Source organism: Helianthus annuus, chromosome 6 (genome assembly GCF_002127325.2).
Source record: "Helianthus annuus cultivar XRQ/B chromosome 6, HanXRQr2.0-SUNRISE, whole genome shotgun sequence".
Taxonomy (NCBI): Eukaryota; Viridiplantae; Streptophyta; class Magnoliopsida; order Asterales; family Asteraceae; genus Helianthus; species Helianthus annuus.
The window spans coordinates 19,255,537-19,282,909 of NC_035438.2; the positions used below are offsets into that span (position 1 = coordinate 19,255,537).

Genomic DNA, 27,373 nt, shown 5'->3' on the forward strand with positions numbered 1-27,373 from the left:
GCACAAGCACCTTTATGGTAAGAAACAAGATTCACACATATACACAAGCATACATTACAAATTAGCAAACATCATGACTTAATTGATGCAATTCACAATGCCTTTATCAAGTGAAGTCATAACTTTTATCACACTAGCACATCCTTGCTAAAAGTTCCCTAGAGTAATCAACTGTCCTTCAGCCTATCATAAAAATCCAATCAGAATACATATAATATTAAATCCAACACATATGTATATAACAACTTACCTACTAAATTTAGGGGTTGTTTGGCAATATCTGAATGGTCAAGTGCTGAACCAGTAAGATAAGTGCTGAACCAGTGAGAGGTCTGAACCATTAAGAACTTGTATAATGCTTAACCGTTCAGAGGAAAATGTCTGACCAATTCAAATTAGATGTCTTAACCATTCAGACTCTATATAATGTTTAACCATTCAGAGGCAAATATTTGAACCATTTAGACATCTGCTCGTGAAACAAACAGTCTGAATCATTAAGTACTGAACCAGTAAGATGTCTGAACCATTAAGAGCCTCTTAAGCCCCTTACTCATATTTTAAGTCCCGAATCCGATAACATGTACACATAAAAAATACCCTCCTTATAAAAAACATAATATTTTTAATATATTATACTCATTGTTGTAAAAATCCCGCCTAGACCTCGATTAATCACTAATCAGAGATTCATCAATTAATGACAGATTAATCGTTAGATGGTCAACGGTGGTCCTATTACCAAATTCTGACCAGAATCCGGTCAAATTTCGACTATACCTTATAAATTCACTCAAATTAGCAAAAAATGGGTCAATAAGGGGTTAAAACATGTGACATATTAATTCTTATTAATTCCAATTAATCGTTAGTCGATACTTTACCGACCGACTAACGTTTGTCGATTGTTAAAACACTGGACTTATAGTTTGTATGAATTTAGTAATTTCGTGCACACACACGTATTTACCATTTTAGTGATATAATATTATTATTCGGGTACGCCAGGTATTTTACTTTGCAAAAATACTCTCCACCACCACACACCCCCACCCCCACTTTCATCCACCGCCTCAACAAAATCCCCATCTTCCGGCTAACGGAATCTCCCCAAACACACACGCACAACAGCCGGTTCAACCACCGTACTTTCCACCGTCGCCGGCCCTCTTCCAACCACCATCGCTCATCTAGGGTTTCCGATTCGAATCGACTCGTTAGGTTTCCGATCACTCATTCGACAACCGTCGCGTGTGTTTCCTTTCCGTATCCTTTTCTTAGGGTTTTGATACCGAAGACGATGCCCTATGGCTCCTACGCGGAAACGTGGCGGAGCAAAAGGAGTCAAGGCGAATAATAAGTTAAATTTGGGCGATCTTGTTCTTGCCAAGGTCAAGGGTTTTCCTGCATGGCCTGCCAAGGTTAGGTCAATAATATTCATGCTTTTTATGATGCATTGTGCCGTTATTCGATTCAGTTTCATGTGTTCTTGTTTCTGTTAGTTTGATACTTAGATTTCGTATCTTGAATTTAACCTAGTTTTGTTGAATTTAATCTTGCTAATGAAACACTTGAATTGGTTTATTTGTTAATAATCTCGTAGGATGTGGCCGGTGGTGTACTTCCAACTTGTATTTTGGTGATTAGCTTCGTTTGGTTAGTTGCGTTATGTCGATCGCTTCGATAAGTATAACTCGTCATAGGCTCTGGTATATGTAGTGGCTTTAATTTTTTCATCAGCTTTTGTACTTGATTAGTTGGTTAAAATGTCGGATGTGGTTAGAACTTAGAACATGTAGACATTTTTATTTAGGATGTTTATTTGATTTGCCTCTTGATCCTAATGATGTGTATCTTGATTCCAATAATGTACAATGTTGATACTCTTTTATGAAATGGAAGTGTGAGAAGGTTAATGTATCTTATTGGGGCTTATGCTTCAAGTTGTACAGGTTACATTATGTATCAGTTTTCACATGGTGTAAAGATAAACTGCTGTAGCAGGTTTCTTAAAGCCGTCTGTTTGCGTGTTTCAATCTTATTTATGCAGATCAGCAGACCTGAAGATTGGCAACGAACTCCTGATCCTAGGAAGTATTTTGTACATTTCTTTGGTACAGAAGAAATGTAAGTTCCTGTTACCTGTAAAGGTTGATCTAGTTATGTAACTTTACTATCTTGTTTTGCTTACCAACCGGAAAAAAAAATTACTCTTGTGACGAGGTATGCCGAGTGCCATTTATCCATGCTGTTTTTGATAAATGGCGATGTAATGGACGACTAGGTGTTTAAAACATGTTGACAGTTATGCTATTAAAATGTCTGAAAAGCATAGCTCATTATACATAGAGCTTTATGCGTTAGAACAATATGTATGGGAGTAGGATATGCTATTGCTAGTTTATTATTTGCAGGTTGGATGAAATTACTAAAAACAGTTCATTATTAGTTTTTTTTTACTTACAATTGTTTTGTTTCCTTTATATATCAAATTGCAGTGCTTTTGTAGCTCCAGTTGATATTCAGCCGTTTACTAGGGAAACAAAAGACAAATTGCTGAATAGATGTAAAGGGAAGACAGTTAAATACTTTTCTCAAGCTGTGAAGGAGATTTGTGACATATTTGAAGAGCTGGAGAATAAGAGTTCAGATTCTTCAAAAGATGGTAAAGATGGACAAACGTCTCAGCCGGATGCTAATATGATAGAGACAGTGGATGATGGGATGACTACGGATGGACCCAGCGGTGAAACATCTCCTAATGATATTCTAAGTCACGGTCTTGGATTAGAACGGTGCTCTCATACACACAGGGAAATGGAATATGAGGATCTAGTCCCTAACATCTCACCTCTTGTTAATGATCGTCCTTCAACATGTTCCACCAAAAAACAAGCTGAACTTTGCAATGATGATATAACATTACCTAATGTGGAGAGTATATCTACTTCTGGCGCGGGTACAACTTATTATTATTTTTATTAGTATTTTGTAAATTAATAGTTTGTTATGTAGAGGGCTTTGGTGCTTGCTTGGCTGCCATGATTTAATTATAGTGGTATGCTTGATTGGCTAGTTTTGTATGCTTTAGGTCAAGGTACAACTTCCAAGACCGAGACGAAGGTAGAGACAAATGGGCAGAATTCCAAGAAGATTGCAAAAGCTTCAAAGAACAACCATGATGGTGTTGATGGAATAAACCAAATTAATAGCCCAGAAGGTGTAAGTTCTGCATTTCCGACCAGTCATACTACTCATACTAAATTCAGTGCAACTGAGAACATGAAGGATGGGACACGAAGTAATACCTCACATGTGAGCAAGAATGGAGCTATTGTGGGTGTGTCAAACCAAGAATCTGGGGACAATATTAAGAAAACAAAGAAACTTGTGATAGATAAAACTTATAATAATGGAGTATTGCATCCTACAAAAAAGTCTAAGTTCTCCGATGACACCCCCAAGAAGTCCCAAACATACATGAAAAATGAAGAAGTCAGAAAGTCAACGCCGAGTTTGAAAACAAAAAACCGCTTGTCATCCAAGGGGCTTGCAAATGGTTCTGGTTCTGGAGTTGTTGGTGATGGAGATGTTGTCCCACCTACAAAACGCCGTCGTGTGGTACTCGAGGACGTGTCTAGCCCAACTTCAATGTCTGAAAATAGAACAACTGAAAGCTCTATTACACCTAAAAAGGGGGAAAACACTAGTCGTGCGCCTGTGAAGAGGAGAGCTGTTCGTATTTGTGATGATGATGAAGATGAGCCCAAGACTCCCGTGCATGGAAGGTCATCTGAAGCAGTTGACAAAGTATTACACACTTCAACCTCTAATGAAGAGGTTGCTGTTGTGACTGAAGCTATTCATGATTCCCCTAGTTTGAGAAAAACCGTGCATGTGAAAGAATCTGTGGTCAATTCTCAGCAGGATAATACAGAAGTAACTGAAGAGAAGTTGTGTCATACTCCTGCGAAAGCAGAACCTGACAATAAATTCTCTGACGAGAGTTTAAAGAAGTTTGTCTCCCCCGTCAAGTCTCCGTTTGATGCTTCCAAAGTGAATAAATCTTTAGGCAAAGTTTCTGGTAATGTATTACAAAAGAAGGGTCAATCAGGGTCGTCTAAGGCTTCAATTGGGGTTTATGACTCTGGGCATCATTTGAAAAATAATGCAGTTAACGAGAGAAGTAGGGCTGTTATTACTGGGGAGAAGCAGAAAGTTGCTTCAAAGACGACTCCAAAATCAAGTTCACGGGCTACTGATTCTGCACATGTATTGAGGAAACCGAGTGACAGCAACTTGTTTTCTAGTGAAAGGTGTGACATAATACGATTTTATTGTTGCTTTTAGGAAACTGTGTACTCACAAACCTTTTCTGCTGCTAAAGTTATTCCTCTGGCTGATACAGGTCAGAATTTCGAGTGGAGCGGACAACCTCATTGGCTGATTCTGGAAATGCTGATTCGAATAAGTCAATGAGGCAGCTGATTGCAGTTGCTCAGGCAAAAAGAAAACAAGCTCAATCATACAATGTTGTCCATGAAAGTCTTAACTTGTTACACACTGAAATAACTGGAAGGAGTCCTGGCCCTGTTGCTACTGTAAGGCCAACTTCAGTGGGTACTGGAGTTACAGCTCAAACAGATGATCAGCCTGATCCTGCAGAATTTGAGGAGAGAAGGACCAGTTCAGGACACCGCCCTGCAGGTGGATCTCTTAGTGGTGGAACTGAGGCGGCTGTTGCGCGTGATGCTTTTGAAGGAATGATAGAAACTTTATCAAGAACAAAAGAAAGCATCGGGCGGGCAACACGACATGCAATTGACTGTGCAAAGCATGGTATTGCCAGCGAGGTAGGAAAGCTCATTACTTTTATATTTTTGTGTTAATGCATATATCAGGAAGCCAACGATCCCCACCGACTTGTCGGTCGTAGTGTTAATTTTACCGAAAATTTCCGAAAAAAATATTTTTGTAGTGTAAGTTATTGGATTTTTTTTAAGAGTCCGGCCCACCGTTTGGATTTTAAGAGTCCCGGCCCCGCTGAGTTTGTTCAAGCTCCGCCACTGTCGATGGTTGCACTATTTTTTAGACTCTAGTGCTAATAGTCTGGTGATGCAGTTTTGGATCGCTTAAACTGCTTAATTTCATTTTACTGGTAGAGGCCTACAAACAAGACATTGCTTTTTGTTTTGGTAGGAAGCCTAGTTGTTAATAGCGAGCATAGCGCTCTATAGCGAATAACGTATATGATGGTTAGCGCCTAAACAACGGATTTAGTTTTCTTTTATATTTATAAATATAGATAGAGATTTGAAAAAAGAAGCGTATTTCTTCCATGTTTAACGGATATTTTTTGAAGTACACATGTAAAATATTTCTAAAATTTTCTTCTGGTGTATCGCTAAACATGAAATAGCACCCGCTATTTCATCGCTATCACTACATATCGTATAGGTGGCTTGTCGTTCTCGTCTGCTATTTGTATTGACAGCTATGGTAGGAAGTTTGATAAGAACGAAGAGAATCTAGAGGGAAAAAGAAGGTTTCATTATCATCAAGCTGACCAGCTATTACAGTTACATCTGTTATTATACCCTCTAACTAACAACTACCTTCTAACAACTAACTAACTAGACATTTACTATTCTGGTCCCTCTACAATCAACACCTTTACATACTTGACTTTACTAGCAATATTACATTTTTAACCCTTTGACTATCTTATTCGTAAGTCGTAACAAAGTTTGAGTTATAGAAAGTTGTCAGCTGCGTCTTGCAATGGTTCTTTAGCCAACTTATTGTCAAGGGGTGGGCACAAAATGCTATGATTCGAAGAGTGAGGACTAAAATGTAAGAGCTTGGAGAGAGTGAGAGACCTATTGTGAGATGTTAGGATGTTTTGGGTTATTGTATGCTTATATACTTCGATGAACGGGGTGAGAACCAAATCGTAAAACATCTCTCAGTATCTCCAACTTAACATTTAAACTTCATCTAGTCTCTTTAAAGGAAATCACAAAACAGTGTGTGTGAAAATATGCATTTGGCTATGTGACTTTTGATGTCATTAACTAGCTCATTGATAACCCAAAAAAGCACCCGTAGTAGACACGTGTTGTGGTCCAATATAAGTTGGGAAAACTCATCTTGGCATCATATTATATTTACACTCAGTAGTATCCGGTCTTAAAAACTTTAATCGTTCATGTATATTATAAAGTTGTTTAAGAGCACACCACATCATCTTGGCAGTTTATCACTATGCTTTATCTAGATCAACTGACCAAGAACCACCACGTTACACATATTTTATCTACCTCAATTGTGTAACTCCATCAGATGTTGAATGTAAGATAATTGTATCATTTTCATTTCGGGGCTTGAAATCTGGTTGATTTCCAACACTTTAGTTACTATTCTTACATTTTTTAAGCTATGCTCAATAACCTGCTCTCATTGCACGTTGTGTGGCTTATTTGGAAGCTTATGTCTACAATTTTTGGTGTTATGACATGTTCTATACATCTATTAGAACATTGCTTTTTCCAAACAGTCCTCATATTCTTTTACTTGAGCGCTTCTTCTCATTGGTTGTGTTGAGCAGGGTTATAAATCATTAGATGTTTTTGTGGCGATTACATTGTGGGTCCTAGGTGGATGGTTGGAGGCTTTATGTCGATTAAGTTTTTAGATGGTCTCTTTGAGCCTATAAGCTATAACTGTTACCTCTTTTGGGTTTCAGTGGCTTAGATATTCTACTTATTGTATGCTTTTAACATTATAATTAGGGAAGACTTCTGTTTATTGGAATCTATGTTTCAGCATATAAGAAATTGGATTAACATTTGATCTCCTGTTGGAAAGTAGTATATAGGTTACCATTTGATTGTGGTCGTGTACTTGGGTTGATGTTTCGGTCTACATAAGGATATACCATGTATTAAGATGATTTTTAATAGGTTGAAGTTACATATTGTGCATTTGTGCATGATCCTCTTCTTCTGCAGGTTGTGGAGCTTCTTACCAGGAAGTTGGAAAATGAATCTAGCTTGCATCGAAGAGTGGATCTTTTCTTTCTGGTGGATTCCATTACACAGTGCTCTCATTCAAAGGAAGGTAAATATATTAATTGCATACATTACTTATTCTTTATCGTTTTTGATATATTGGAATTTTCGATTTTGATATTGGAATTTACTAAATTTAATGCATTCAGGCATTGCTGGAGCCTCTTATATCCCTACTGTTCAGGAAGCATTGCCTCGTATTTTAGGAGCTGCTGCTCCACCAGGTGCTAATGCTCGTGAGAATCGTCGTCAATGTCTAAAGGTGGTTACTGGTTACTCCTTTCTTTCAGATTATAAGTTGGTTTATATTTTCCTTTTTCTAGTTTTAACAGATTTTGAGCTGTGATCAATATTTAGGTTCTAAAGTTGTGGCTTGAGAGGAAAATTTTACCTGATACTCTACTTCGGAGCCATATAGAGAACATTGGGTCTTCGAATGATGATACTTCTGCTGCTTTATCCTCCAAGCGTCCATCTCGTTCTGAACGGGCTGTCGATGATCCTATAAGAGAGATGGAGGGCATGCTTGTTGATGAATATGGGAGGTATCTTTAGTTCTCTCACTAATTTTTGTTAGGAAGCAAATTAACATTATTTCAATCTAAATATGAGGTTCACACTTCATGGAAACATAGTGTATTGTGTGTTATTTTTTTTAAGAGTGAAACTTATGCTAAGATTTATAAGTTATTCTTTTGTGCTATTTTTCAGCAATGCAACGTTTCAATTGCCTGGATTTTTGTCAGCTAATGTCTTTGAAGAAGAAGAAGATGATGATGATATTCTCAACTTTTCACATAAAGAAGGAAGCGGTAAATCAATACTAGAGGTAAACACGGCCACAGGAGAACTTGAAACATGTTCTGGAACTTCAATTGAAAGACGCCACTGCATCTTGGAGGATGTGGATGGTGAACTTGAAATGGAAGATGTATGTGGACATCCAAAGGATGAAAAATTCTTGACAGGCGGCGGTTCTTCCTATAAGGCTGTTCAAGAGGATGATGGCTCCAATAGGTCAATGGATACAGCATTAAATAATTCCAATGAAGCGTCCCCTCTTCGTGAGGGCTCACCGCCACTGCCGCCTGATTCTCCCCCGCCCACTCCCCCCTTGCCTTCTTCACCACCACCACCTCTGTCACCACCCATGGCTCCACCACCTCTGTCACCACCCATGGCTCCACCACCTCCATCAACTCCGTCACCTCCACCGCCACCTCCACCTCCTCCGTCTCTACCCCCGGCCCCATCACAAACATATCCTCTTATTGCAGGTCCATCACAGGTGCCGTTTCCTCAAGCATCAGTGCAACCTATGTCATCCAATGTAATACTCGAATATTGCTTTCATGATATTGTATTACATTGAATATTACTATATGTCTGAGAATCAACTTGTTCAGGTACCTTTGAACTCTCGTCTTGGTGCTCATGTTGAGGCTGCTGTCAGAGGTGAAATGTTTCCTCAGCAACCATCGTCTTTTATGCCAGCTGTACGCGAACCTTCGGGTTTTGGTACTCAGCAGTTCCAAAACGGAAATGTATCTTTGCCTGCAAGAACATTCCAACCTCCAATGCTTACTCAGAATCCTGCTAGTCAATATCAATATCCTAATCCGGCAATGCTACAGCATCCATACCCGCCTAGGTATGGATTAACAAAACCTCCTGATGGCCCGAGGCGATATGGTGCTGATGAACAATGGAGGCCACCTTCAAATGAGTTTGGCGCTGAAAGTCAGCGCGGTGCATGGACGAGTAATGGGAGGACTCAGCTATCCACGGGTCCTCCTTTTGTTCAGGAAGGTATGGAAGTTTACTTTTACAGTGTCTTTGGAAATTATGTTTTTAAATGCATGAACGTCAGCATTGATGTTTAATAACATCTGCACCAGGTATCCTGGACATGTTTTAATTGATGTTCAGTGTTGGATATGCTTAATGTTTTGGTTTTGATTTTGTCTAAAAGAGGGCAAAACAAGTAGTTAGTTAAAGCGCCATGCATCCGTTATGTGTTTTTAGGCATTTGAAACAGTAGTATATGGAAAACAATGAGCATGCAAACCAATTTTAGGGAAATGATATAGAGTGCATATAACGAATGAGCTCACCAGCTAAGCTGAATTTTCAATGAAAAGTGTGGCATGGCACTATTGGGGGCTTAAGTAGAAAGTTGAGTTGAACACTTGAACAACTGTCGGGTGTCGAGAGGGCAAAAATATGACCACTTTTTGTTTTGTTTTTTTAACGGAACTGTTTTGGTAGCTAGAAGGCTAAGTATCACACAAAGCTATAAACGTTGATCAAGTATTATTAGATAAAAAAAGAAGTTGCATCTAATGATCTTACATTCATTTTCTGTGGCAAATTATTTTGGTACGCATAACATGATGGAAGATAGACAACTATTGCTTGAGAGAACATCCCAGCTTGATTGACGCATTTTGGGCTTCTCTTTGAAGCACCTAGGGTTTGTGTAATAGGGATTATGTACACAGTTTGCTAGAATGTGTACGCCTCTTATATAGGATTAGGAAGTGTTGGTATTTGAATATGTATTTTACAGTTCCTAAGATGGGTAAGACGGGCTGCATATACAACTTAAGTTGAGGGTGACAGCCGCAGTTATGTGGATGAAGGATAATTATGATAGCAGCTGTAGTTATTATTGTTCACATGAGGTTGATGTGTATTACTGTAATGCATGTGGAATATTTGGTACATTCCTGGGCACATTAGCTTTCTTAAGATATATGCTTACGTGGAAAAGGCACGACGTAAACTCATTAAACCATAAATTGTACACTCTAATAATTCATATCTCACAGTGATCTCGTTAAACTTGAGGATGACTGATGACAATATTATAACTGATGCTGTTCTTCTCTTTTTTATTAATTGGTGGTCCTCTGTATTTGAAGCTTTTGTTTGTTTGGAAACTCACTAGAGTGAAGGATTAATAAGCTTAAGTACTTTTACTTGTACACTTAAGTTTTTTTACAAAGCTTAGAAGTTCAACTTGAGGCCTCGAAAATCATCCAATAGAAAGATACAGTTTATGTTTATATTAGAACATTGATTCAATAAAATTGAAGCGTGATGAATAATGATATTAATGACAAACCAAAGTTAAAGCTATAAGGAAGTCTAAAGGTACATATATTTGTATAAATGAAGAAGAAAGTGTGTTTTTTTTTTCTGTCCAGAGTACATTAAACTAGAAAAATGAATTTATGTATTTAGGACGGGATGTTCCAACATCAGGCAAGAGATATCCTCTAGGATAGACGAGTTACAAAATAGGACCGAAATGTCTTAGATACACAATACCACTCATATGTGGCATAGTTTCTAAAATAATTGAACTTATCTCATGAATAAACCACATCAAGTGGAATTTGTTTGCAAGTTAAAGATAAGCCTCTGATGGAGGTTTAGAGAAATTAGCTGTGTATTTACTGGATCTGTATACCCCATATTGTAGTACAAAAAGATAGGAAATTAGGATCAATCAAAACTTTTAGATATATGAATGTTAAGCTAGACACGGGTATGCATTTAATTGATTAAAGAAATCAGATGTAGCTACTTTTACTTGTACACTTAAGTTTTTTAGTAACCATGAAAATATGTTATCAGATAACCTCTAGGACCCCACCAATACCCTGCTAACCTATGGAAGCAGGTAAAACGCAGCTTGCGCTGGGCAGATGGTCTTCAAAGGGGTTTACCTTTAGTCTTACTTTATATAGTGCTGTTTACCTTTATAATCATCATATTCTGGAAAGTTTTTTGCATACACTTTGGTTTATTGACTAATTTGTTTTTACCATGGCAGGCTATTTTCGACCACCTATGGAGAGACCACCAACCAATAATGTTAGTTTTCAACCCGCAGGTAAGAATATAGTTCCAGCTGGAGCTCCAATTCCAGGTGATCTAAGCAATGCTTTTGTATTTCTTTTTTATCTTGCTTCTTAATCTCTCAAATCATGGTTTGTGGGCTTGGACTAACTTCCTAGTTATCGTTTTCAGGCCATAGTGGTTCACTGATGATGCCATCCCATAATTCTTGGAGACCAGCTTGAGTAAGCTCAGCATCTCTGGACCATGATTTTGACTTTTTAAAAATTTGTATTAATTTTTATAATATATAGGTGGTGACTTTGGTTGATATATGTCATAGAGCTTTGGAAGATTTGGTGATTTTTTTGTTTTGGGTATCTGATACCTGTTGATGGAGTTGTGAAGAGAGCGTTTGCAGGATTGTATATTGTAGTTTTCTCTTGGCAGATGCTTCCTAGACAACAGATTGTAAGCCCGCATCACTCATTTCATACACATCTTCTTTCAACTATAATGTAAACTAGAAAAATCGTGAGATCATTTATCGTAACAACATAATGAATTACTTCTCCTAGCCAGATCTGCTCAAATGACTGAAATAGAAATGGATAACACCTCTTTTAATGGTGTTTTTTTAAAATCCTTTCTTATCTCCCTATGCATATTTTGATTCTTCTAGGTTTTGGAATATTTCCATATTTTTTTTGTTTTACATTATAATATTTTTATTTACCACTTTACATAAATCGCAATGATATCTGATATTTGCATCATTTTGAAGGTCTTTTGTGAGATTATTGTAATTTTTTAAAGATAAGCTGTTTTTCCATATTAAAAGATAATCTGTTTTTCCATATTAAATGTCAACTGTAATAAACGATATCAAAGAGGTTTTGTTCACATGAATGTTATTTAGCTTCAAAGTATAAAACATGTTAATTATAATATAATATAATAGAGGTACCTTTACAACTGATATCATATAATATTAGAGGTTTCGTAAATACCGGTACAGTTTTTTTTATTAAAAGCTGTTACTAAAGCCATCGCTCAAAAACAAAAAAGAAAACGCTAAATATCAAGTACTAAACTAACTTAAAGTTGAGTAATCTTTACGAATAATACCAGTACAATTTTTTTTTTTTATTATAATCTGTAAATAAAATAATTGCTCTAAAAACTAAAAACGCAAAAAAAGTACCAAGTATACTAAACAAATGTATAAAGTTAGATAACGATTGCAATTGTAATACAACAATTCACTCGTATTTACTATTTAATGGCTATTAATTACCCGTTTTTAAATTCAAAATGTTACAAATACACCCCTCTTTAGCCATGACTTTTACAAATACACCCCTCTTTAGCCATGACTTTTTATAGAAATCCTCTTTAGAATTACTCAATGTATGATCTCTCTCTCTTATTATAACCTTTTGTTGTGTAGATATTTAATGTTAATATACATACGTACGTGGAAATGTGCAAGCAACTGTTTATGTGGCTCGAAAACGATACATTTCTTGTAACTTTCACCGTGCTTTTCACTCGGTACACCGTATTTTTTTTTAATTTCCTGTTCCTTTATGCTTTTCTTTCGTCTTTTTCAGTTGTTTTTAACTTCTGCCTGGCAATACGTCAATTGTAATCCGCGTACAATAAATGAGGTTCAAAATATTTGTTTGCTAGTAGCAGGAGTTCCGGGAGATTCTTTGCAGTGCATGCCTGTTGTCATTCATGCGTTCTAGTTTGTTATAAGTAATGTTGATGTGAAGTCAAAAATATCAAAGTCAAGTAGACAACCCACTACTACCCACTGCTCATGTTCTTGAATAAGCGTATTGATGAGGTTAATGTGAAGATTGGCATGTAGATTAGTGAGGTACAATCTGGAGTTTGTGATGTTAGCCATAGGGGTGAACTTGTGTAGTCATGGACTGAGCAAAGCCATTTCTTTACTTCAGAAAGTGCATCAAAGACAACCAAGTAAGAATTTCGCCATCTAAAATATTTCCTTTCGTGTTACCAAGTAAGAATCTCGCCATCTAATATATTTTCTTTCGTGTTAGTTTGTTTGATAATCGTTTACAGTATACTTTACTATGGTAATTTTGAAAATACGTTTGAAAGATCATGAGATGGCAAATATTATAGTAGTTTTGAAGAAAGAAACCATTGTTTTCCTCAAACTTAACCTCCTAAAACAAGCATGATGCACAACTTTTTATTTACGTTCTCCTATACTTAAAACTTACAAACCAATCACGTTTTAACTTAAAGTTTTGGGTATTGTACTCCGAACACATTTCAGACACCGGTTGTGCATTTAACATTGTATGGGCAAGATCTGGATTCTTAGGCCTTTCACAGTGAATCCCCGACAACTACTTGCTAGTAGGCCTCCACATTCATTGCTAAGTTATAGGCGTATTCTGATCTAACAAGGGAGATTTGGTGGGCCAGTCATTGGGACCCGAATTTAGACGAGTTATTCTCTGAGATGATGATCGATGGAGTTCTCGAAGTCATGAGATATGTGGTCTTAACTCTCGTAACCACCGATAATTTCCTTATTAGACCAACTTTCATTTAATACGGACTTAAAGCCATATGATAATGCCATGTTAAGTCCTCGAATGTCTATTCAGGAAAATCGTGACACATGACACGTGACATTTTTCTTTTGCGTATCGAAACTGTATGAAAATATAACTTTTGGGACTTATCAAACTTATTAATACACATATTTAAGGATAAATTCATGAAGTACGTTAACCAAAGTTGTGTACGCCCTTTCTCATTTAATTAGGCATTTGATTTTAGAGGCCAAATTTCATTCGATTCAGTATAACTAAAATAAAGTTGGATAATAGAGTAGAATGTTATTTTCGTTCTTGATGTTTGACCACTTTTGTGACTTTCGTCCTTGAGATGCCATTTTCATTGAAAAGGTTTGAAATCCTGTCATTTTCATCAATTATGGCTAGGGGTGTAAACAAGCCCAGAGGCTCGAGAGCTACTCGTGATCGGCTCGGTTAAAAGCTCGAACGAGCCGAGCCTTAACGAGCCCGAGCTCGAGCCTGAAATAGAGCTCGTTTTGTTATCGAGCTCGAGCCTGAAATACAAAGCTTGTTTAGGCTCGCGAGCCTAAACGAGCCCATACAAAATTTTAATTTTTTTATATATAATATATTAATAATGATGATAACATTATTGAGTCGAGCTAGAGCCGAGCTTTGGCTCGTTTAAGCGATATTGAAGTGAGTTCAAGCCGAGCTTTTAGCTCGTTTAAGGTTGTTCTCAAAATAGTTCGAGCCGAGTCGAGCCGAGCTCGAGCTTTGGGTTTTACTCGCGAGCCGAGCTCGAGCTCAAAGAAGAAAGCTCGAACCGAGCTCGAGCTCGAGCTTCACAAAAACCTAACGAGCCGAGCTCGAGCCTGGTCGAGCTCGGGCTTGGCTCGACTCGTTTACACCCCCTAATTATGGCCAAATTTCGAGGGACGAAAGTCGCATTAAATTGCCAAACTCAAGGATGAAAATGGTAATAAAACGCAAAACTAAATGACTCAAATGCATAAAAAAGTTATTTTAGATGAAAAAAAAGACTAAACCTCATGGAAGATTTTGGCATTTTACTCTTGATAATAATTTTTAATCTCATTCAGGGGTGGTGAATGAGAGGTGCCTATGTGGTAGCGACGATGAAGACAAAGTCATCAACACAATTTTAAATATTCCCAAATCACAAGATCATCTGTCGTCCTTGATTGCTTTGTAATGTGGTATAAGGTGTGTGAAACAGTGTTACTTCCCATGAAGGTGTTCCTCCGCATTAAGTCGAATTCGTTTGTAATGTGGTATCAAGGTGTGTAAAATGGTGTTTCTCATGAAGTTGAGTATTCGATCTCACGGTGGGCAATGGTGTAGAATTTGAAGTAGATTAGATAAAACTTGCTATAGGGCTTACTCTGTTGATATAATTTGCATTTATTGATTGTCATCAAGCAATTCTTGCTAGTGTGAGATTAGCGGATTTTTTTGTATGATATATCAAAATAAGTAGTTGGAAAATAAATGATAAGTGTTGTATATATTAGAAAGATTTACGTTAGTTAAACAAAATATTTTTAGTTAATCAAAATATTCATATGGTATCCAAAGGGTTGCCCACAATTTTTAGTTAAACAAAATATTCATATGGTATCCAAAGGGTTGCCCACAAACATAATAACATCCGACTCTTGACATATATCACAAGACTTCCACCTGATCATAACATTCTGAATTCACATGTGAACTAACAATGATTCATATGATCATTGTTGATAAAAAAGGTTCTTCTCAATTAGTGTAATATATATAGGAGTAAATTTTATAAGGGTGTGTGACTTGCTGACTTTGCCGCAACTTGAACTAATGGATACTTTTCGTTTTGTTTTAGAGGGTTAGAAGAGTAAAAAATGAGTATTTTTGTTCTTCCACTCTCTAATATTTGATATAATTCTTTTTTATTTTTTAAATTGTCTTTTAGAGGTGATTGATTAGTGTAGCTTTACATGTGGAGGGGTATGGTTTCAAAAACCTGCGCTCACCAATCAGTACGCGTGCGGGACCATACTCCTACTATACTAATCTGGCAGTTTTCCCAGCCACGCGCCGATCAATCAGGTGCAACCTAGGTCGCACGCAGTGTCCAGGCAAATACAAAACCAGATTTCATACTTAGCTCCTTGGGTGGAAGCCCTCACTTCCTGGACCTTGCGCCGGCTACATGGGTTACCCCCAGGGATCGCGCGGAGGACAGAAGCGCAGGTCACCCTAGGACAAGTACCAAAGGTACAAGTGGCAGAGCAGTGGACCAATGAGCGTCCAACAGGCTGTATCCGATCGTGCTCCACAATTAGCAATCGTACAGGAGACAAGAAGGTACACAAGGACGCTTACGTGGCACCAATTAGCGTGCGCCGACATCTGCTCCACGATCTCCACTCAGCCACTGATTACAGAGAGACAACAAGGACAACGGTCAGGACACGTGGATCCATTCAACATGCGCCAACTCCATCCTCACCCAGAAGCACTAACGGTTGTTGCAGAGGAGACAAGACGGATATTCTTTGTTGTCGACTCAAGGCCCAAGGCCCAAGGCCCATTAGGCCATCTCCTTCCACACTACTCCGGCTATAAATAAGAGCATTCATCTACAGGTTTAACCATTCTGTTCTCAGCTCTCTCACCTTTAATCACACACTTATTCCTCAAAACATATACTTATTATCACATTGGAGAGTAGTTAAGAGGAGAACCCCCCCATTCCCCTCCTCTTAACGAGCTTAACGAGGTGTTTAGTGTTTTGTAGAAAGATCATCATTATAGCTTGAAGAAGACAAAGAAGATTAACCTTATTTATCGAGATACATACCACAAACTAATTACCTGATTAGTTTGGTGTTTCTTCAACATTAGATGTAAGATTGTTGTTTAATGTTAGTTCTTGTAGCTTGGTAGGGGAACTTTGGATGTGTCATGTTATATACATATAATATATTAATATCCTTTATATAAAATAGTTATTTTAATATCACTTTAGCTGTCACCCTTTAGCATCAAATAATCTTCTTAAATATGCTGTGCTATGTACATGACAATTGTAAAGGATTTTTAGGGGTCCATAAACAATAGAGGAGTTTGATAAAGAGATGCGGAGATTTAAATAGGAGGGGGGGGGGGGGGTTAGGTGGGTTTTATAAATAATTTTATTATATTTCCACACTATAAATTTGCAACAATTTTTTACCTAAAGAGGTTGTATTTATGGCTTAGGGTAGTTTAAAAAAAATGCAATTTTCACTATTAACGTAAAGGTTTTATTCTTTGAATTTTAACCCCAATGACTTTTTAACTTTTTATCCAAAGTTTTTCCTCTTTTGCGATTTAACCCCAATACTTTTTTATTTTCAATTTGGTCCCTCATACTTTTCATCTCTCGCAAGTTTTTCGTTTTACGCTTCGTTCTAAATTCTGCGAGTCAACACGCCGCAACGTGCGTGTGGGGTTTAACGTTTTTCGTCTGTTTTTTCCCGTTTGACAGTATTTTTTTCCGTTTGACAAGTTCGTCGCAACGTGCGGGTCCTAGATCGACTTAGTTATTATCTTCTGCGTTTTACGTTTATGTCTAATTTCTTCGCATTAACACGTCACAACGGGCGTGCGTGGTTCAACGATTTTACGTCGGTTTTTCGTTCAATGTTATTTTTTACTTTTTTAATTTTATTTTTTCGAGCTTTTCTGATGTTGGTGGTCACTGACATTGGCGGTGTGACATTAGTGCTACTTGGCACGATTTTACGAACGTATTTAACCTATTAATTCTTTTACCAATACTTTATTTGAAGTTTACCGCTAATTCTAAATAAAAACCAATTTTAAAAGAAGTAAGATGACTAAAAAGCCCTCACATGCAAAGCATGTGAGGTAACTTAACTGAGTTTTCGGACGGCGTTAGTTGTAAAAGTTATAGAATGTAACAAAACATGAACATAAAGGTTGGGTTTTTGCCGATTTCATAGTGAAAGGTATAAAATGCAGCTTAGGTATAACATAAAGGTTGATTTATGCAATTTAGTCTAAGAAATTTTTTTTATGTGCATATTTTTATATACGTGTCGGGATAAATTCGATTTGCTATACGTTTTGTTTTGACGTAAACTTTTTCTGGAAATGAGTCAGATCATATATAATACGTTTTCGTTTAAAAAAACATTTTTACGTGCATATTTTTTGTGCGTTTTGGTATAAATTTGAGTTGGTGTATGTTTTGTCGTAAACTTTTTTGGGAAACGAGCAAGGTCAAATATAATATGTTTTCGTGGTTAATTTTATGAATGTTTTGTAAATTTTGTTTCGAACCGAGCGGAGTCAAATTGTGGTTTCTTTTTTCCCCTTTTTCAAAAGATCTAATTAATCTCTTTTGATTATATGTGTCAGCTTTTCCGTTATACACGTTACATTTTCTATGTATGACTCGAGTCACATATAATGCGTTATTATTGTACGGTATAAATTCGATTTACGTTATGTTTTGATCTAATCGCAATGCTTATATAGGTTACATTGAGTTCAATTAGATATGTCGTGTAGGATCGTATTCGGACCCGAACGAGTCGATCAGAAGAGTAATTCACCAATACAAGAGGCGGAAACAAGTGTACTGGTGTTATTTCAGCTGTATTCACTTTAACTTGTCGATTTTATTGATATAAAAGCCTTTTACAATCACGACGACACTTCAGCAGCACTTCGTTGCAAACCGGAAGACTCTACTACTGATTTCGCTCTAACTACACCTATTTATAGGACACCTTATTCCGCTTGAACATGACATGATCGGTTCAAGCGGAATCAGAACTAATACATTCAAGCGAAATCAGAACTGGACCATTCGAGCGGAATCACAATTGATTTGATTTCGCTTGAAATGACAAGAGATCATTTCAAGCGGAATCACCTACAAATATCAATTTCTTGATTCCCGAGCCCTACCTATTTCTATACAAGACTCGATTCAAGACGAAGTCGACAGACGGATGCACCAACATGTCGAAACGCGTGCTTTCATATGGTTAACACATCACATAACGTTTGAACTAATTCATTCGACGTTTGCGATGTACCCGGGCCGCAACACGCGTGGGTCTTATTGCTAGTTTTAACTATAGTTAAAAAGAGAATAAAAAAAACTCAAAAACAAAGACATACAACTAAAATGTCAAATGAGTTAATATGTTCGTAAACTGATTCGTTTACCTATTTAAATTGGATCATATGGTTACAACACAAACTGCAGTTTATGTGTAAACTGCTTTTATATTTTGACTAGTGTAAATTGCAAATTGCGAAAGTGTTGGGGAATTTTCAGAAAACCGGATCATTAGAGAGGCGTGTAATCACTCTCAGATCATATTATTTTGATGGTTCACCCGAATAATTTAATCGGACACAACTCTGATTTTTCGAGAAATTAAACCAGGGTATGTGTCTGTCTGTGAAATTTTTTCTGAACCAGGAAAAAAGTAATCAAAACTTGTCTACAAATTTTGGGTTTTTTGGGATGTAACTGCCTAATGGCAGTTATCTCTATTTTTCAGACAAAACTGCCAATAAAACTGCTAAACATTTCAAAAACGTGACAATTTCTAGAAAATAAATTTTCTGATGCAGTTTTATTAAAATTTTCGACCCCGGCTAGGGACTCTGCTCCTTAGACCCCGGCAGGGGCTACCGCCCCTTGGAACCCCGTAGAGTACGGGCTCCGCCCATACACTTCGAATTATAATAACTCAAAAAAGCGTGCACTCTCACACCTCTTAACTTGCCTGATGTGTATTATTATTCACTTTGATCACCAAATCACGATTACACTAAAATATATAACAGAAAGTAATTAATTTCATAAATGAATAAACAGGATTGATAGAAATGACAAGAATGACATACCTCAAGGGTCCAATAAAAAAAGGTTTTTAAATAAATAAAACAGGCAAATACGCCCAAATCACGGAACGATTTTGACGGTTTATCTCTTTTAACAGATCTCCCACAGGTGAAACTGGTAAAGGTTTAACTAAAAACACTTGTACTTTCCGCTTCATCAGTAGTACCTTACGCAGCTGACCATTCTCACCAGTATAAACGGAGAACTCCCTTTGACCACCTCCATACAATCTCACTTTCTTCATCAATGCCGGAACATCAACTCTTCTAAAATATCCCTCACATTTTCAATCAACACACCATTCAGATCTTCAAACTATTATAGATAGATCAGTTCATCAATCATTGATTCATTTCTGTGTTGTTTCTGATTTTGTTTTCAGTTAATTTACTCTTTGTCACCAGATTGATGCCCTAATGTGCCGAAAACTCAGATTTAGGGTTTAATAAACGTTTTACGGATGAAAAGACGGAAAAACGGAGATTATTAGAGTATTGTGATAAGGTTTTTTAGCAGATCGGAGTTTGTATTAATGGAATTAACCTCAGATTCAAGTGTTTCAGCTCCGTTAGGGTTAATGCAGCATTCTTCATCTAGTGACGGTTGTTCAAGTGTCGGTAATGGTGGTGTCGGTTGTATTGTACACACTGTCACAAAGTTTGATACGCTTGCAGGTGTCGCTATCAAATATGGCGTTGAGGTTGTTTCTTATTTATGTTTGATAGCTTTTTTATTGAATATGTATAGGTTAATGATTTTATTAGCATTTGATACATTTATTGTTAATATTACAGTTGGAATTGTTTGTAGGAGAGATTTTTAGTGGATTTAGAAGTGTGTGTTATGGTGTTGGTTTGGTTATGATATGTATTAGTAGTGTGTTAATGGTTATTTAGGAGAGATTTATATTTGCAGTTATTGTTTTTTGTAGATTGTGATTGTGGTTATTGATTGTTTTTGTGTATTGTAGGTGGCTGATGTCAAGCGGATGAATGGTCTTACGACCGATCTACAAATGTTTGCGCGTAAGTCGCTTCAGATACCATCACCTGGGAGGCATCCACCGTCTCCTGTAATGACAAATGGATATCATACTCAAGGGTATTTATGTTTTCTGTCTTTGTTTACTGTTTGTGAAGAACTCTTTGCTGATTGTTTGATGCATACTTGCTTTTCTCATAGTCTTATGAGGTTTGTGAGCTTTCGCGTTTTGGAACTCGATTGAATTGGTTAATGTGTGTTTCTCTGTTGTAAAAAATGAAACTCTTTCTGTTTTGGCTTGCTAAAAAATGTGGACATTTCCTTTTTAGCAAGATTATGATCCAATATATGATCTTTGATAACAACTCAAAAGCTTTCTCAGTTCCTCTTTTTATGAGGCATATTCAGGTATCTGATTTTTACTCAAAAAGACTTTTAATAAACAACATGGTATGGTGTCATTTTCTTAAAAGGGGGAGTAAATAATGGAAATGTAAGAGAGGCCCTTTGCCAATTAGTTATTTTTATATAATGTACTACATCCATAGATCTATACACACATTGACATACTTGATGTAGTTGCTGTTTTTTTTCTGGACTATGTTATTAGCTATTTGATGCAGAATGGTTATCTAAAGATAATGTCCTCTTTTTTACATTTGTTTTAGGGAGATAAACGGTAAACAATAGGAAGCAATGATGTAACAGCAGTGCCCAAAATATATTCATGATATTAATATCACTCGTAACGCTGTTAAAATTATTATATAGTTACCAAACTTATTCACTTTTTATGGAAGTAACAATCTTGCCAAATCAGCAGTCTCCAAATTTATGTATATTAGTACCTGATGAAGCATCAAGTCTCATGTTTGACTCCCATTAAGGCGTTAGCAGTCTAAACTTAGCCTTGGCCTGTGGACGGCCTTTGTCCGTTAGTTATTTGTATAAAATGTTGCTTGTTGAATGTGTATATAAGTTATGTTATAGAATGTCCATAAATTATTTTTTGGTTATTTTTTGCTTTATAGTATGCCATAAATGTGTCATGCTCTTATATTAGTTATATATGTTTGCAGACAACCAAGCTCCCAGATGACGCCACCCGGCCATAAATATTCCGATTCATTTAGTCCAATCGGACCACTGAAATTATCATCTTCACCCCAAAGGAACATTTCATCTTCCGTCAGTTCTTTACGGGAGTATTATGGTCTTCCATTGAGTGATCGTAAAGGCGCCCGTGAAGGTTTCGAAATGACCCAAACTAACACGCCCCTTGGTCTTCACCGGAAGTCAAAAAGTGAAGCAAACGGGCTTTCCAAAATTTACAAAACGGGAAGCGTTCCTGTTCCAAACAACAAGGGAGCTCCTGGTTCTGATAAAAGCATTGAAAAGCTGGTAAGAAGGCGTAAATCAGAGGTGGACCTTAACAACCGCACGCCAGAAGACCTGACAGCTAACCATACAATCGCTGAACCCGAACCAGGTGCACCCAACATGGTTCCATTAGGTTCCAAAGATTCATCAGTGGCTCCGGCTATAAGTGGAGTGAGGAAGTCTTCAAGTGCACCAACTTTTCTACCGTCGGAGACTAACAACACTAGTAATACCAGCCCGACTCCATCATCAATTTGGCCAATTTCTTTGTTGAATTTTACGGCCGATCTTCAAGCTATGTCCATAGCAGCCATAGCAAGTCCGCTCTTTGATGGGTTGCCAAAGCCAACGAGCGGGCGGAAGAACAAGGCGGCTCGTGATTAGTAAATTCTCTTGATTATTATTTTTTTGTGTCTCTATTTAAATTTAAATGAATTATGATGCTATATGTTCTCCTCGCTATTGAATTGGTGTCATTTCGAGAAACTAGAATAGGAAATAAAGAATTAGTTGTCGCGTCATTGTATTTTTTTGGGCAGGGATACACATACACACTTAATAGTAGCAGTAGTTGAGGTTTTAATATTTATGGCTTCATTGAACATATGTTGTATTCTTTTGGCACTAAAGTCGAGTCTTTTGAACCTGTGGTTGTGTCTGGAACCTTTCCAGGAGAAACATTACAAAGCTTTCACTGTCAGTCCAGCCCTACACCTGACCAAATGCTTGCTAACCATGAATCCCAATGGCAAAGGTCAAAAGAATTAAGCTACCCAATTATCATTCAAACCAATGTTGGCCAAAATGATACCTTGTCCACTAGTAAGACCAACACTGGCCCGGAGAAAACATACTCCATTGGCCGGACCAATGATGGTCGAAAGTCCAAACAGTAACTATTCTACTATCTGGGCCAGGGACAAAGCTTGATTTAGATAGAAAGCAAAAGGCATTGAGATATACATTGTGCACTATTCGAAAGATGACTCGTATTTGAATCTGTACTTGCTACACTACATTCCTTAATGACCAACAATCTGGTGCATCATTAGCCTAGACAAATCTTGAATTGGATAGAAAACAAAAGGTAATGAGATTCACATCAATCATAACATGAAACATAAACACCATTCAAAAAGACACATATCTGAATGTGTGTGGATAAAAAATAAATAATAAAAAATAGACTACTCAATTTAAATGGAGGAAAAAGTAACATTTATGGAGATGCGGGGTATCGATCCCCGTACCTCTCGCATGCTAAGCGAGCGCTCTACCATCTGAGCTACATCCCCTTCTGTTACATTATATCAAACAGACGCATTTCAACTTTCATAAATCTTCAAAGATCGTTTCCTGGTTATGGATAAGAAGACGTGGAACAATACGGAGAAACCGTGAGAGTGAAAGCTTCGAACAACGAAAATGGTGACTGCTGCTAAGCTCTTACCTGATTCCGTTACACCTTCATCTCTCCTAAATTCTCTATTCAATCATCATCCTCATCCTCCTGCTACTTTTTCACATTCTCGAAGCTTCCAACAGCCTCACCGGACCTTTAACACCATCAGAGCTTCTGCACTCAACCGTCGGGACTTCATTGCCGACACCGCCGCAGCCGCCGCCGCGCTTTCACTTACTGGATTGGACAGTGGAACCTCTATTGCTAAAGCTGATGTGCTTTCTGAATGGGAGAGAGTTTTGCTTCCGATTGATCCCGGTGTCGTACTCCTTGACATCGCTTTTGTCCCCGATGATCCTTCTCACGGTTCGGATTTATTAACTTAATATAACATTCTCTTCAGTTAAACAATGACTATTTGTTAGATATATTGTAATTAAGTATTAAAGTCATAGTAAAGAGTAGTAGATTATGTAAATAAATATCTACATGTATAAATAGGGCTGTAAACGAACCGAAACGTTGCTCATATTCGTTCGTTTTTCGTTGAAATTGTTCATGAATGGTTGACGAACACCTATTGAACGAAAATTATTGTTCGTGTTTGTTCATTAAGGAATTGAACTTGCTCACGAACGGTTAACACTAACGAACATATACCATTTTTAGAAATGGAAACCAACATTCTTAATTCCAAACGTTAGATTGATATAATCATCTTGTTAAGCACTTGATATAATAATTATAAACATAATTGTGCCAAAACGAAGGCACAAGTTAGATATAATAAGCTTTCAAAGATCTTAGTTTCTAATGACTGGACGTAAACTAAACAAAACAATCGACCATGAACGGACGTGAACGAACATATTACCGAACCTTCACGAACTCGACCTTTATTCATGTTCACCTTCATTTATTAAACGAATTTCCTGCTGGACGTTCGGTTCATTTACAGCCCTATTAATTAATGTTGAGCATTCTCTTCAGTCAAAACTGTTATCCGAATTACAATCAGATGAAATGATGTGATCCCTTTGTCAGAGAGAAAATGCTGACACTTTCTAATGACATGATTAAACTCGTTATTTGGATCAACTTTGAAGAACATTTGGATGCTTGTATGTGGCAGGTTTTCTGTTGGGGACAAGACAAACTCTTTTAGAGACCAAAGACGGGGGCAACACGTGGGTTTCCCGCTCAATATCTTCAGCTGAAGATGAAGATTTTAACTACAGGTTTAATGCCATAAGTTTCAAGGGAAAAGAAGGATGGATTGTTGGAAAACCAGCAATTCTGTTACATACAGCAGACTCTGGAGACAGTTGGGAACGTATACCATTAAGTGCTGAACTCCCCGGAGACATGGTAATACATTCATCGTTCCACTTTGGTTGACTTTTGACCCGGTTAACCCATTTGACCTATTCCATCTATGTTGCTTGTATTGCAGGTGTATATAAAGGCAACGGGAGAAAATAGTGCAGAGATGGTAACTGACGAAGGTGCTATATATGTTACAGCAAACAGAGGTTACAACTGGAAAGCGGCAGTACAAGAAACCGTTTCAGCTACTCTAAATAGGTGATCTATAATTCATAAGGACGCTGGGTTAACACGAATATTACATTATCAACCATCAAATGAAGTCAACAGTTGGATTTTGGTCAAACTAACAGTTACAAACGCTATTTCGCTTGCAGAACAGTTTCTAGTGGTATTAGTGGTGCTAGTTACTACACAGGCACCTTCAATACTGTGAACCGGTCACCTGAAGGAAATTACGTTGCTGTTTCGAGTCGCGGTAACTTCTACCTGACTTGGGAACCGGGGCAGGTTAGTCGCTTTCTTGATGTTACTTAAAAATGACCATTTTACCCTTGTAGGGTAATCTTGGATATGTATGATTGCTCACTCACTGGTTTTAAGTTTAAACGATTGTAGCCGTACTGGCAACCGCATAATAGGGCAGTTGCAAGAAGAATCCAAAACATGGGTTGGAGAGCAGATGGTGGACTTTGGCTGCTTGTGCGTGGTGGTGGTCTTTATCTCAGCAAAGGCACAGGGGTATGTAAAAGTTCAATAATGCCCTTGTTCTTCTTATTGACATTTTGTTTAACAACTTGAGCTTTTATCCTCTAGATAACTGAGGAGTTCGAAGAAATTCCAGTACAGAGTCGTGGTTTTGGTATTCTTGACGTTGGTTACAGGTCAAAGGTAATATCCATTTGTTAGTTTTTTATTGGTTTGCACACGTGACTTTTTACATGTAATTTGAGTGAATCGTATGTTCTGAAACTGTACAGGAAGAAGCTTGGGCAGCTGGAGGAAGTGGGGTCCTTCTGAAAACTACAAACAGCGGAAAGTCATGGAGTCGTGATAAAGCGGCTGATAATATTGCTGCCAATCTTTACTCGGTAAAGTAAGTTTTTAGGCCCTTTTTAACTTGCACACGATGATTCTTGATTTTTTAACTTAAGGAGATCTAATGATTTCTCTGTAACTTGATCATGTGTTATAATATACATCATATATGCTGATTCATATTACCTATTTTCTGCAGGTTTATCAACGACAGACAAGGATTCGTGCTAGGAAATGATGGAGTCTTGCTAAAGTATCTTGGATAGTTTCATGGTATGCAAACCATTGATGCTTAAGTTTGTTTGTCTGTTTTTTTTTTTTTTTTCGGGGAGGGGTGTTTGAAGTTACACATAATACATATAGCATTCGACTTATGGAGATGAATAAATGTGGCAAAACTGGTTGGTTGGCCGGGCCGGGTAGTGGGTCAAACTGTGTACTTTTTAATGCTGGTCAAACAGGTCGGGTTGACCCTCCAACATTTGTCTTCTTTTTCAAAATCTATAAACAGTTAACGTGCTAGGTATGATTACTAAACAATATTTTCACAATCTTACAAAAACAATATTTGCACGTTGGGTGATTTTCAACCCATTCGATTTGTTTCCATTCGATCGAATGTTTTAAGAGTTACCCATTTGACTTGCTTGAGATAAAATATGATCATTTACCTATAAAACGGTTGAAACTGTCTCTTCTAGAGATGATGGTGGGAATGGGCCAACATGTTAATAGAGAACTTGACTATTCAATCTTAATGCAGGTTCTGCAAAACTCGTAATTTTGTAAACGCGAAAAAGTACCATACATAACAGGTACCACAGAGAAAATAAGTTCACTTAATATTGAATTTACGATGTATTTACTGAGCAACCCGACTCGTTGTGATTGTTTGTGAACCCTTGTAAATGAATTCAAGAACGACACAACACAATAATTCTTCTTTTATTGTATGCAAGTCTTATTTCGGTGTTGTTGAGTGGCCAAACTTTGGTTTTTGTTAAACTATATGTCTGAGACAATTTTAACATGTCGATGTGGTAGTTTACAGTTACATGTTAGATGGTTTGATTATCGACTACTTAGACCATGCATAATGGTTAAAGCCCCTTAATGGCATTTTCCGCCACATCAGCATCACTTAACGCCCCTTCAATCATGTGTAATGGTTAAAGCCCCTTAACAACATTTTCCGACATATCAGCATCACTTAAATAATCTGATCTAATGATCGATCGAGTAGTGAATTTGTGTGAAAATTGGTAATCCTTAAGTGGATCTCGTTCAGTTTGTAATTTTGTTGTGATTCAACATACATCCTTGAGTATACAAAATCATGTTAAAGACATATAGTTAAGGGTTAGTGTTGTTTGTATAGATTGAAGTTATGATCTTTTAGATATAAATATATTTTTATAAAACTTTGTAAACACGTCTTTTGGTAAACTAAATCAAAAGTTCCATAAAAATATTGAAAACTATAAATGTTATGTAGATGTTTTGTCATTTCTAAAATGTAAATGTAAATGTAGATGTTTTGTTATTTCTAAAATGTAATATAAGCCAATAAGGTTTATAATAAAATATAAAATTAGTTAAACAACAAATAAAAATTATTTAGCCCAGTGACGAAGCTTGTGATTTCCGACTGAGGGGGCAGAAGTCATCGGACCTAAAAATTTCTATAAAATCGCAGATTCGAAAATGTATATACCCAAAAATTTATATACGAAAACTACAGTCTCCACTACTGAGCGAAAAGTTCGGAGGGTTGACCGCCCCTCCCGCCCTACTTAAGCTGCACCCATAATTTAGCCCAACTTTGAGAAATCTA

General features: G+C 37.1%; 3 protein-coding genes and 1 non-coding gene across 19 annotated transcripts; 3 read left to right on the top strand and 1 right to left on the bottom strand.

Moving 5' to 3' along the window:
- The first annotated feature begins 973 nt into the window (after positions 1 to 973).
- On the top strand, positions 974 to 14,935 carry LOC110864899 (ENHANCER OF AG-4 protein 2). 16 transcript variants are annotated; one of them, XR_004860227.1, is made up of 15 exons: positions 974 to 1,421; positions 2,051 to 2,127; positions 2,499 to 2,959; positions 3,092 to 4,316; positions 4,409 to 4,853; positions 7,011 to 7,119; positions 7,220 to 7,332; positions 7,428 to 7,615; positions 7,782 to 8,403; positions 8,477 to 8,879; positions 10,912 to 11,007; positions 11,109 to 11,161; positions 11,231 to 11,387; positions 12,530 to 12,905; positions 14,584 to 14,935. XR_004860227.1 is itself a non-coding variant. In XM_022114060.2 (13 exons), exons 1-12 carry the CDS (start codon positions 1,308 to 1,310, stop codon positions 11,159 to 11,161), a joined length of 3,906 nt encoding a protein of 1,301 aa, XP_021969752.1. In that variant the 5' UTR covers positions 974 to 1,307; the 3' UTR covers positions 11,231 to 11,559. The 16 variants fall into 16 exon arrangements, 4 of the variants coding, with proteins under 4 accessions (XP_021969752.1, XP_035830317.1, XP_035830316.1 ...); XR_004860226.1 differs by lacking the exon at positions 14,584 to 14,935 and adding an exon at positions 13,231 to 13,699; XR_004860228.1 differs by lacking the exon at positions 14,584 to 14,935 and adding an exon at positions 12,367 to 12,444 and having other exon boundaries at positions 12,530 to 12,987.
- A 4,576-nt stretch (positions 14,936 to 19,511) lies between these two features.
- On the top strand, positions 19,512 to 22,377 carry LOC110864897. Its single transcript, XM_022114056.2, has 3 exons — positions 19,512 to 20,112; positions 20,383 to 20,513; positions 21,473 to 22,377. The coding sequence occupies exons 1-3, from the start codon at positions 19,945 to 19,947 to the stop codon at positions 22,155 to 22,157; spliced, it is 984 nt and encodes a 327-aa protein (XP_021969748.1). The 5' UTR covers positions 19,512 to 19,944; the 3' UTR covers positions 22,158 to 22,377.
- A 618-nt stretch (positions 22,378 to 22,995) lies between these two features.
- TRNAA-AGC lies at positions 22,996 to 23,068 on the bottom strand. The gene has a single exon. It is a non-coding gene; the product is annotated as a tRNA-Ala (tRNA).
- On the top strand, positions 23,036 to 26,547 carry LOC110864896 (photosystem II stability/assembly factor HCF136, chloroplastic). Its single transcript, XM_022114055.2, has 9 exons — positions 23,036 to 23,541; positions 24,308 to 24,543; positions 24,629 to 24,759; positions 24,879 to 25,011; positions 25,120 to 25,242; positions 25,318 to 25,392; positions 25,482 to 25,597; positions 25,739 to 25,812; positions 26,303 to 26,547. Exons 1-8 carry the CDS (start codon positions 23,199 to 23,201, stop codon positions 25,803 to 25,805), a joined length of 1,224 nt encoding a protein of 407 aa, XP_021969747.1. The 5' UTR covers positions 23,036 to 23,198; the 3' UTR covers positions 25,806 to 25,812; positions 26,303 to 26,547.
- The last annotated feature ends 826 nt before the right edge of the window (positions 26,548 to 27,373 follow it).